Raw genomic sequence first — 12,900 nt, forward strand, 5'->3', positions numbered from 1 at the left:
TGAATTTCCCCCAATTTTTACACAGAAGTACTTCAAACTGTACAGCTTGTCAGCTTGTTTTCCAATTAGTAGTCCAAAATCCATGAATCGATTGGTGGTTATTTTAGATTTATACCAATTCAAATGAAAACAGAATTTGTCATAGTTTATTTATAGAGATTTAGAGGCAGATGTAACATGTGTGAAACACATGGCAACTAGTTATGGTCAATCACCCGCCCTTTTGGCTCACATCATGCTTGCTGGTTGGAGCAAGGATCTGGTTCTTCTGTTAGCTGTTTGGATGTGTTTAAGAAAAATGTGGTTGTGTTTCATCTTTGCTGGGTGAAAGAAGCTCTGCTGAAACAGCACCCGCTGATCAGTTCTTCAGCAGGGACTGGCTGTTTAAAGTCTTGCTGACCACAAGTGAGCAGGAAGGCTCTGTTGCTAAGGCATTATCCAACTAAAGCCTCATGGAATAATGGACTCCTGTGGTACCAGGATGAGCAGGAAGCCTGGCCAGAAGATGTGTAATAAGGATAATATTTGCCTCTCTCCCCTACAGCCCCCTGACCTGTATATCTGTTAATCCATGTGTAAGGTTGCCAACCTTCAGGTGGGACTTCAAGATCGCCAGGAATTAGAGACCTTAGAGATCAGTTCCCCTGGAGAAAATGGCTGCTTGGAGAATGGAGTCTATGGTCTTATACCCCACTGAGGTCCTCTGCCTTTTCCAGGCTCTACCCCAAATCTCCAGAAGTTTCCCAGCCCTGAACTGGCAACCTTAGCCATGGGAAATCCCACAAATCAGCTCTCCCAAGGTTGGAAATTATTTCTGAGAAGAGAAAAATGGAATAGATCTATGATCAAAATTGCCTTCTTCTCACAGATTTCTGGATCCAGTCTAGTGGCTGAAGACCTTTAACTGAAGGCCTATCCATAAATATTCTTGATATCCTAAGACTGACCAAGAGGAGAACTGTTAAGTAGGAGGCCATAGTGCTCCTCAAAGAACAGGCAGGAGGGGAGTGGCATGAGTGAAACAGCTTATGTATGAATATCTGCTAAGGAGGGCAGAATACGTCAAAGATATGTAAGGGCTATATCTTCAGCATTATTTTTAAAGCCAGGATGCACTCTAATGTGGATAAAAGAACCTATGAAAGGGTAGATAGCCTGGTTTCCCTCCTTTCCTGGATATCCCTTTCCTTCACTTTTCTTTCTTCCCTCCCTTTTTGTCCTTCCCTACCCCTCTTCCCTCTCCTTTTTGTTGGGTAAACTGAGCTTAGGTGGTGGATAAGTTACATTTGATGTAGCTGGAATTACTGGGTTATATCCCCCATTTGGGAAATAGAACAGAGAATGATGGAGTGTTAAATGTTTTTATGTTTTATAAGTTTAATTGTATTGATTAGTGTATTTTGATAGTTTTATTAACTATGTACTTTGGATTGTGAATGTTGTATTGATGGGTTGTGTAGTAAGCCACCCCGAGCCCGGCCTTTGGCTGGGGAATGGTGGGGTCAAAATCTAAATGAAGTAAATATTTAGTGTTGATCTTGGTCAGAGAAGAAACTGGTCTGAGCATATCATTGGACTGACATCTTGCCTGTCTTCATGTGCCTGTGAAGACATCACTTGTGTGCACGCACGCGCGCGCACACACACACACACACACACACACAGATATATATATAGTAATTTGATATGAGATTAGCAGACCAGGTACAGAACTTCCTAGAGCAATTTATGATAAGTACCCTAGATTTAAAAAACCTGGGTAGATAACTAGGTTTGCTTAGGACTTGGGACCATAGATTTAAATGACAGGAAAACGTAGGGCCTCTGCTTAATTCTTGTCAATTAGTTCTTTCAATACGTCAAGTAGTTACGAACTGTAGCCTGTGCCCACACACTTAAACCCAATAAAGAATTTGTGAATCAGGTCTTAGCTATAAATTTCCTCACTTAATACACCTCTTAACAAAGGTGGCTCCCATATGACCAACACGTGATCTAAACTAACTAGATCTAAACTAAATTTTTAAAACTGCCAAAATTTTGAAAGTTTTCATCCTCACTAGATTTACTCATGGCATACATGATTCTTCATATCTGGAGTGAAAGGTTAGACGCCATCTGTTTTAAATATTTATAAGTTTGGACCGCTGCATTTTAACTTGTATAAATTTTAGTATTTTATTCTATTATCCACTTGTATGTATTATGTTGTTAACCGCCCTGAGCCCTTTGGGGGAGGGCGGTATAAAAGTGGAATGAATAAATAAATAAATAAATAAATAATATCTCTTGAGGTGGGTGAGTGGGGAGAGTAGTTGTGGCGTGACTGGGGACAACATATCATAAATCAATTTCACCAAAAGAGAGTGTTCATGACCCAAAAAAGCTCAGGAACCCGTCTAAAGCCGGCACTACCCACCAGAACATCCCCTTCAGTGCTGGCACAGGCTCCTGCACCAGGACTCCTGGCACTGTGGCTTCATTGGTGCCCGGGTATTATGCTGCTACATATCTCCCTGACACTAGAGTAAGTTCCCCTGCACCAGTATGAATGCCCCGTGCACCAGCATAATACTGTGGTCACACCACCTCCTGAGAGGTCCCTCTCCTCAGAAGTGCACTGTTAGCATAGCATAGGATCTATTCTGTTTCCGTCTGCATTACATATGGATGTTATAGGTCTCAACTGAAGGATTGATGTCAATGAATGAGGTCTTCCACACCATATTGTTCTGCTTAAGAAAGAATGATTTCTTGTATTTCAGCTTTACCATTCAAAGTGGCAGCATGGGAAATGGCTGGGGCAATTGCCAAATGTTTGACTGTGTACTCAGTGGTACAATTACTTCCACTGGCTTCACTTTTTTCAGTTCTCTGCCTCCCATGTGCAGTCACTCAAGATCAGACATGGCCTGGCACCACAGATGATTGAAACTTTATTTTAATGTTTTATGACAGTTCTGCACAAGAATGGCTGTATCTATAGGCTTTTAAAAATACTTTATTACTTGGATGCTAAATTCCAAGAGGAAAATGCACTTAATGGATATGATACACACACAAACAAAACATACATGCATACATGCATACATACATACATGCATACATACATACATACATACATACATACATACATACATACATACATACGTGTGTGTGTATTCAGTCCAGTCAAACACATGTTTACTTAGGAGTCAGTAAACACTGAAGTCTTGAACATAGTTTCAAATAAACATATATAGGACTTGCTTGTAAAGATACTTGAGTTAATGTCTTCATCTGTAAGTATTCATAATTGGTTGTGGCTTTATTACCACTGTGGAGAATATATTTTACTGCATGCCAGAGAAGGACCTCTTTTCTGTATGCAGGACAGTTGAGTGCCAGGCCAGACATTACTGGAAGTACTTTGTGGAATTGGTTATAATTAAAGACATTCCAGTAGCCACTTGGGAAACAATACCATTCAGGAAACCATGTTTCTATTCATAATGTCTTATATGAAGGCTGTGTTGGCTTGTTATTTTGTCGTACAAATGGGTGTTCAGTACAAACAGTGTATAGTAAAAGCATCATCTGAAATTTCCAGACACCCTTAGTTTTAGCATCTCCTAATAGCTACCTGTAGCAACAGAGCTGCTTGTTATTCTGCTATAGAGAACAATGTTTGTTCTTAATCTGTTTACAATATTCTTTTATTGAGTAGCACTATGTAGGTGGACACTGTCCCCTTTTCATATTCTTTCACTAAGCAGTAGGAGAGATCTGATCGAGCATGCGCTTCTGCTGCTTTTTTCTGCTATTTCTCTTGATGCTTTAGATGTTTGTGCGCTGCCATTTATCATCTTTTTTCCTTCTTCCAAATCAATAATTCTGCTGCTTCCTGAGAGACTTTTAGAATAATCACATGCCATTAATGTTGGTCTTTGTATCTTCATACTTGTACAAAGTTCCTTTAACTTTACCATTGTAGCAGTTGCCATAATACAGTCCCAAAAATCTGGGTGACAAATTATTTGCATGAAAATCAGATTTATTAGTATCTTAGAAGGATTTTGCCTGTGTATCAGCCAGGTAATAAAGATATGAAGGAAGAAGCCACAGAAAGGTTTCCTGGCTGACTATCTTACAGTGACAAAGAAAGCAGGATTCTTTGTCACTGTAATTTTCAGAGTTCTTAACTCTTTTATCCTACTCTCATGACCTTTCTCTTGACTGCAGGAGATTACCTGCCTTGTTGAAAGAGTGGAAAGGGTTTTTAGATATTCATTGTATAATATAGCAATGTGGTGTCAGAAGTAAACAGTTCAGAATATTAATAAGTAACAAGGCAGTGTTTGCTTTAGGAAGGTAAAAAGAGATGGAGCTAAGGAGCCAACTCCAGTTTTCAAAAGTAGAACAGTATAGGCAAGTAGTAAGGTAGCTTTGAATTTCTCAGAACTGTTTCCTTAGGCTGAATATTTTTTAAAAAAAAAGGAAAAGGAGAAGATATAGAAAATGTTGCTGTTTCAGGACATGGTAGAGGCAACATGTGTCCAGACTCCAGGGCCTGTAAAGGATTTTGGATGCCCTAGGCTTGAGCACCCAAGTAGATAAGCTAAATGGATCAAAATCTGGTCCATGTAAAGCAATTTTAAATATTTCTATGTACTGGGGAAAAGAATCAAGATAAGATTGAAAGAGCGAGATTACTTTCTCTTATATTGATTCAAATGTACAAAATTCCAAAGAAATGACTTTTACAGAGCTGAACTACATATTTTAATATATGATTGGGTTTCCAGAGTGGTGTAGGGTTAAGACCAGGTGGATTCTGATCTGGAGAACCTGGTTTGATTCCCCACTCCCCCACCTGAGTGGCAGAGGCTTATCTGGTGAACCAGATGTGTTTCCGCACCTTCTTGCTGGGTGACCTTGGGTTAGTCACAGTTCTTTGGAACTCTCACAACACCACCTACCTCACAAGGTGTCTGTTGGTGGGAGAGGAAGGAAAAGGAGTTTGTAAGCCACCTTGAGTTTCCTTACTGGAGAGAAAGGTGGGGTATAAATCCAAACTACTACTACTACTACTCTTCCTCCTGATATATTTGAATGTTAAAAAGCAGCCATGGGGACCCCAGATATAGACTAGGCTGTGGCATTTTTCTATAGATTTTAGTTTTAGTCCCTCTAAATTTCTGTTAGCCCCAGGAGGGAAATATAAGGTACCTTAGTCTTTTTTCCCCTAATACTATGATAAAAACTGGGTGGCAGGGATTTTTACAGGAAAAATAATCAAGAAGAAAGATACCTTATGCTCCTTAGTCCTTAGTCCAGATACAAAAGGGAGACTCCTTGTGGTGGTTCTTTAAGGTTAAAAATACATCAGAGGATCTGATCACAGATAGCAGATTGATCCTCAGATTGTCAATATGGTGGGTAGATTTCATAAAACTCTGCCAGGAATTCTACAGAAGCCCAAGTATGCAACAACAGCACATTAAATAATCTGCAAGAGTAAAAAACTGAGTAGCAACCAATACTATCACAAAACAATAAAGTCATGTGTGTGTGTATCTCACTGCATTTAATAGCTTGAAGTACAAAGGCACTACATATACCCAGAGATGCCTCCAAGTTGTTTTAGAATTTCCCCTTCCCTTTTCTCCCAACGAATCTTTCTTATTTATTTAGATATGTCTCTTACTGCCCACATAATTTCTGTTGCAATTTGATTCCCCTGGGCAACTTTCCTCCTTACACATCATCTATCCTGCCAAATATATACAATATGAATAATAAAATCACACCTTCAGAGTATATGTGAAAATCATCTAATTCCATTGAGTGATGAAATTAACTTCTACCTCAGCTCCATAACACCTGCTTCTAGTCAGCGCTATCTGCTGTCCTATATTATAACATTTTTGATCTGGCAGTAAGTGATCATATTCCTCATGGGCATTCACCTCCTTTTAAAATTGCTGTTCATTTTTAACAAATGAGTCAGAAGTAGACTGTTTTTCCAGTTCTTACATTAAGAAGCAGAAACAGAAAATGCAGTGACTGCCCCTTGACATACCAAACAACAGAGAGCAAAACCTGTTCCCCACTGCAATTTTCACAGTTGTACCTATAGCTGGCAGAGAAGTAGGGAGTTTATCAGCTGTAGCCTTCTAGTATGTGTATGTCCTTACAGTACTCAGCCAAGAGCACTTTTTGCAGAAAAATGGCCCCTCAGTGCACTGTAGCACTCACAAGTAAATGTTATACCCAATCCAGAGGGTGGGTATGCATGGTGGGCAGGGATGGCACAGCCATGCTGCATCCAAAGAAGCGTTTGATGGCACAGCCACCACCAAAAACAAGGAAAACTCCTGTCAGCCATGAAAAGTCCAATTTAGGGCAACAGTTCATGTCACTCTTTTTTGGTGGCATACGTCTGGGCCCAGAAAAGGGGGTGTTCCTGGGACGAAAGGGCCCTGGAAGTCAGCTCTGTCCCCAGGAACATCACTGGAATACCCCCCATCCATGCTGGTTTAGCTTCCAACAGTGGAGGACCAGCAGTGCAGGGGCAAACTTCTACATTTGGTCACTGTGCAACACCCTGACACCAATGTAACTGCCCCTGCATCAGAATTCACGCTTGTTTGGGCAGCAGTAAAGGGAATGACACCAGTGCAGGGATCACATTGCTTCCAGTGCGACTTATGGCCCCTCTTTGCATTGCACAGTTACAGAAGCTAAAGATTAGCCAAAACAAAGGAAAGTGTTGGAAGGAGAAATCAGTGCTTATATATTTTGCATTTTTGTCCTGTTTCTACTGTAAATTTTAAATTCCAGATTTCTGTTTAAGATGGAGGCTGAAAATCTAGATTGGTTGAAAACCTTAGGACCATTTTCTTGAGAACCATTTACCTGTTAACATTCAGATTTCTGGGAAATATGGCAATGCTGCTTTTTATAACTTTTAATGATTAATCTTTTAAAAACAAACATGCAGATGTTATTTGGGGCAATGTGTAAATGAAGAGCAGGAACCCACTTATTATGTAACAAGGTAGAATAGTTTTTAAAAATTTTAAGAAGTACTAAAATAGAATTGGTGTGTGTAACTGGCAAAGAAACAGAATATTGCTAAAAAAAGTAAGATCCAGTAAAAATACATTTGGTTTTTTTTCCTGTATATTCATATTTTTCCAATAAACGTGCACTTGTTCATTCAAAGCGCACAGTCTACATGTTGTCTTTCAAGGCCTTTATTATAAGGGCATGAAATTTTCCCATTATTCAGAACCAGAACATACCATTTTATTTTAATAGCACATTAGTCTATATTATTATTGTTTAAAATGGTTTTGCAAGTGTCACGTATATCTGATGTGGCTGGATTAGTAACAAGTGACACCACCTCCTCCATTCTCTGCCTACTTAATTTTGTTCACACATCTACTGGTCTCCTATGTTTTATGATCTCTCTGGAGGAATATTCTGTTGATTTTGCAAATACCAGATGTAGTTTTCTTATACAGCTTTTACCGGTGTGTTACATTATAATATTCCCAGCCACTCTCCTGTTCCGAAGTGATCTTCTAAGAAAGTTTTTTAAAAGGTGGATGTATCTGTCACCCACAGCAAGTATGTTTCTATCCATGTCTATTACTTGAGGATGGGATATTGTACTAAAGACATTGGAAAGGATTTTCAGGACTATCACACAAAGTCTAAAATTCAACCGGGCATTACCTTAAATGATATGGATGTATAGAAAAGATTTTAGGGTAAGTCCAAATTTACTGAGTTATAAACTAATTTCCTTTTATAATACACTGTTTTCTTCTTTTGTTTTAGGGCCCTCTTGGTTTGGATGGCAAGCCAGTAAGTAATGTTTTGAGTAGCATAAATGTGGATGAACTAAACAAGAGTCCAAATTTAGATCTTCGCAGAATGATGAGGAAAAGTTGTTGCTGTGCTGCTGCATAATTTTCACTAACAGACTTCCATATGAACTTGTTAATGTGCTTTTAACACTAGTATTTTGCGAACCTTGCTGTTAAGTTAACATCTTGATCATGATCTTATGTTTAACAGCATGTGACAAATTACCTTCAGGTTATGGCAACCCGATGAATTAATGTCATATTGTTAATAATCTCAGGTTTTGGAAACTGGGGGCTGCTGCTTCCCATATTAAGTCAATCCATCTCAGTTGGGTCTTCCTTTTTTCTTGCTGTCTTTAGCTTTTCCTAGCATTATTGTCTTTTTCAGTGATTATTGTCTTATAACGTAACCAAAGTACAATAGCCTCAGTTTGGTCATTATCGCTTCTAGAGAGAGTTCATGCTTGATTTGATTTAAAACCCACTTATTCGTCTTTTTAGTGGTCCATGGTATTTGTAAAACTCTCCTGCAACATTGCACAGCAAAGGAATCAACTTTCTTCTTGTCTGTTTTCTTCATTGTCCACCTTTCTCACCCATACATATTAATGGAGAATCCTATGGCATTAATTAAGTAGCTCTTGTTCATCAGCAACACTTCCTTAAAGTTATTGATCTTCTCTAGTTCGTTCAAGGCTGCCCTTCCCAGTCTCAGTTCTTATTACTTGGTTGAAGTCTCCCTTTTGGTTGATGATGAAGCTGAGGAATAGAAACTCTTTATTTCAGTTTCTTCATCATCAACCCTATAGTTGTATAATTCCCTAGTAATCATTGCTTTTGTCTTCAGGATGTTCAGCTGTAATCTTGCTGTGGCATTTTCTGCTTTAACCTTCATCAAGACTTGCTTCAGTTCTTCACTAATTTTTGTGGAAAATGTAGTATTCTGTGCAGATTTCAAATTGTTTATGTTTCTTCCACCAATTTTCACTCCACCTTTATCTAAATCTAATCCAGATTTCCTTGTGATTTCTTCTTCATATAGATTGAAAAGGCATGGAGATAAAATACATCATCTTATCCAATTGGAAACCATTCTGTTCCTCCATATACTATCCTAACTTCCTTTCCAGAGTATTGGTGGCACATCTAAACAATCAGATGTTGTGGCACCCCCATTTCTTTTAAAACCATCCATAGCGTTTTTTGATCTACACAGTAAAAAGTTTTAATTTGTGCTGTAATCTATGAAACATGTTGCAATCTGTAAAACACAAACTGATTTTTGTCAGAAATACTCTTGTATGCTCCAGTGACCAAAGTAAGTTTGCAATATGATCTCTGGTACCTCTTCTTTTTTCTGAATCCATCTTGAACAGCAGGCATTTATCGTTCCATGTATGGTAATAGTGTTGTAAGATTTTCAGCATCACTTTACTTGCATGAGAAGTTATTGCAATAGTCCAATAGTTGCTGCAGTCTGATGTCTCCTTTTTTGGAATTAGAATTTCCAGTCTATCAGTCATTGTTTGTTTTCCGTATTTGTTATCATATTCTTGTTAAGATTTTGATGGACACTGTTTCTGTGGCTTGGAATAGCTCTACTGATATCCCATCTACTTTTGGTGTTTTATTTCTCCCAATTCCTTTCAATGCAGGTTTCACTTAACTTTCTAAAATTGTAGGCTCTTCTTCAAAAGATTCTTCTTGGAAGGAATCTGTCATCCTTGCATCCCTTTTGAATACTTCTTCAGTGTACTGTTCCCATCTGTATAAAAACAGCACAGTTGGCTAAAGTTGAGGATGCAGCAAGCAACTCTGTAACCACATGAAACCCTACTACCGTGCGAGTGTTTTCATTTCAAAAACATGTTACCAGTATGACATAACTTTCAAAAACATGTTTCCAGTATGACATAATAACTTTCAAAAACATGTTACCAGTATGACATAATAACTTTCAAAGAAGGTATCCTATTTGTTCTTTATTCCAGCACTGGGTCTCCTGGGTATCTGTGCTATTTTCAAATGCTCAGATGAGGACACTGTTTGAAATTTTCTAATGTCAGTTGCAAAAAACAAAATCCTGCAGATATCATTTCAACTGGAAGTTGTTCTTAGACAGTTCACATACAATGTACAGATACGCTGCTTATGATTTCAGTGTCTTGAAAAAGAAAGAGTTTACAGTCCAAACTTCTCTGAGCTCCTGTATTTGCTTTGCACAGATGGAGCTGGGACAATAAATATGGAAGCCTCCATTTGCATTGTTTAAAAAATCAGCTTGAAGCCTTGCAAAGGGAAGACAAGGATTTTTTCAGCAAATTGCCATAGTAACTCCCTTTCTGTCTCCTAACACCTTCAGCTACTATTGGGAGAAACAATTCACTTTAGAGTAGTAGTAGTAGTAGTAATAAGTTTATTGGCCATAGCCTTCACAATCCCCTCGTACACATCATAAAATTAGAATGTACGCAAGATACCCCAAATATACTAACCTACTAAAATAACTAAATTAATACCATAGATATCCTTATCTGTAATACAACACAACATCATTACACCATACTTAACCTGATTCTTCTTGCAGCAAGAGCAAAAAGTGCTACTTGATTGGTAATATATGGATCACCATCAGATAATAGACAGATCAATTTTCCAGTGTTATCAGTGTCCCCCGCAATTGGAAGAAGTCCTTTAATGTATTTGGTACTTATGTCATCATAGAGGAGACACTCCAGAACGTAGTGCAGAATGTCCTCATTTGTGTCACTACCACAGATACATCTGTAGTTAGGTACTAGTATATTACTACATCGTGCACTATACACTGCCGTTGATATGGCCTGAAATCTCAAGTTGGTAAATTCCATTGTAAAGATATAAGTTGATAAATTCTCTCAATATGGCGATCTTTAAAAATTTAACGAAGGGGGCAACTTTAAATTAATTGGTTTGATCTCTATCTATTAATGGAAGATCTAGTCCCTCAGTTCTGTCCCTGGCTACCATTGTTGAGAACATCATATGGTATAGAGTAGCGTGTTTGCATGGAGATCAAATATTCTGAGCGAGGTTTCTCTTGGACCAGATTCAACCTCAGACTCTGTTGACACAAGGAGTTTGGGTCACTGGACAATTGTTTCTTCCAATATTTTAAAATGCGTACATCTGCATGCGCTCTTAAGGAGGGTAATCCCAATTCTGCTAAGATCAAGTGCAATTCACTTTAGACCACACTTCAGCAAACTGAATTCTACAGAAGTGAATTTTAAAAATGACAGTACCCCCCTCTAGATTGTTACTTGTGACTATGGACCTGATTACAACCTGGTTAAATTTCCTAGGATTTCCACCTTTCAGGTTGGGCCTGGAATTACAATTGATCTCCAGTCCACAGCAAACAGTTCCCTTGGAGAAAGTTGCTTCTTTGAAGAGTAGCTTCTGTGGCATCATATCTCACTGAAGTCTCTCCCCAGACAATATACCCAAATCTTCAGAAATTTCCCACCCTGGATTTGGCATCTCTTGTTATCATTGAGATAGCAATAATTTTTTTAAAAAATGTTGGTTGTATATTAGGCAGAGAAAAATTCAGGGGTGCTCTGGTATTAGGGCAAAAATTCTATGATAGAAGTTTTTATCATAGTTTTTGCCTAGATACCAGAGCATCCTGCATCACCAGCAATGTGATGACGTTACTTCCAATGTGCACTGGAAGTGACATCACCACATCACCAGCAACATAGGCCTAATTTTCCTGCCTGTAAGACCCTCCTGGTCAGCAGATTGATGCTGGGTGAAAGGGCTCCAGTACAGGGAATTTCTTGACCTGAGCAGGGCTCTGTCAGCCCTAGAAAATGGAACGAACAGAGGAAGAGACTGTAATGATGAAAGAAACCAGAACAAAATGAAAGAAAATCATGAGGATTTAGATGGGGAATTTGTTTTGTTTTCATATTCATTACAATAATTTTAAAACACCCAATTTGGTAATTATTGTAATTAATAATGAAATAAACACTTGAGTCTAGGGTAAATGTCCATGCTGTAACAATCTGTTTTGATTCATTTTAGAAAGAGGAAGTTGTAGCAAAACTATAGGTTTATAAGCAATGAACTTATTTTTTTTTTGTTTTCTACAGGGGCCTCCAGGACCAAAAGGGGATAAGGTAAGATAATTTATTCAGAAAACTGTTTTTAAGTTCCTCATGATGTTGGTTCTTAAACATTCTAGTAAGTGATGTCACATTCTTTTTCCATATAGTCTTCTGTTTGGCTTTTGTGCCGTGTTGTTTCTTGGGTCATTAATATACTGATCCTTTCGAAAAGTTTCTAAATCGGGGCTAAACTATATCAAATAATGGCAAAAAATATGAGTACCTCTCTTTCTCCCCCTTCTGGAACCTAAAGCAAGAAAAGCTGGCATTAGCAATTGGAATCCAGGGGAAAATATTTTTCAAAAAGAGATGAACATCTGAAATACTGTCCTGATTTGGATCCCACCAGTTGCTCAGTGTAGCTAAATTACAGTTGGATCCCATGTGGTGTAACATTTGTCCCTAGTTTATTGTTCCTGAACTACTATTTGCGAATCACTATTTTGCAGTCTTTTTGTGCCTGAGAGTACTACAGTTTGTTGTTATTTCCACGGTGTTCCATGCACCTTCTTTGTTGTAAACAAACCATTCTCAGTCCAACTCAAGTCTTTACCTAGAACAATGTGTAAGATGTACAGGAAACATGAAGACTAAGATGCTGTTCTCATTCCATCTTAAGGATTTTTCTTTCTAATTTGGGTTTGCTATATGTACTGGATGTAATGTAGTTTAGTAGTTATAGCACTGAATTTGAACTAAAGGAACCTTAGTTCAACTCCTGACTCAGCCATGAATCTCACTGGATGACTCAAGGCCAGTCACTTGTGCTTGGCCTAACTTGCCTCACAAGGATCTTTGAGGTAAAATAGACGTTAAGTCAGTCCGTGACAGAGGGAAAATGTGACGAGGGGGACGTTATCCAAAGGACACTGGAAATGATAAAC

The 12,900-nt window shown here is 38.4% G+C and overlaps 1 protein-coding gene across 14 annotated transcripts in view; it reads left to right on the forward strand.

Annotated features, from left to right (window-relative positions):
* Positions 1 to 12,900, forward strand: part of COL23A1 (collagen type XXIII alpha 1 chain) — a 415,005-nt gene that overhangs the window by 339,770 nt on the left and 62,335 nt on the right. For all 14 annotated transcript variants that reach the window (XM_048491177.1, XM_048491173.1, XM_048491185.1 and 11 more), the window contains 2 exons: positions 7,831 to 7,857; positions 12,002 to 12,028. In XM_048491177.1, coding sequence (XP_048347134.1) covers positions 7,831 to 7,857; positions 12,002 to 12,028 — 54 coding nt within the window. The remainder of the gene's footprint in view (positions 1 to 7,830; positions 7,858 to 12,001; positions 12,029 to 12,900) is intronic.

This window comes from Sphaerodactylus townsendi, linkage group LG03 (assembly GCF_021028975.2).
Source record: "Sphaerodactylus townsendi isolate TG3544 linkage group LG03, MPM_Stown_v2.3, whole genome shotgun sequence".
NCBI classification, from domain to species: domain Eukaryota; kingdom Metazoa; phylum Chordata; class Lepidosauria; order Squamata; family Sphaerodactylidae; genus Sphaerodactylus; species Sphaerodactylus townsendi.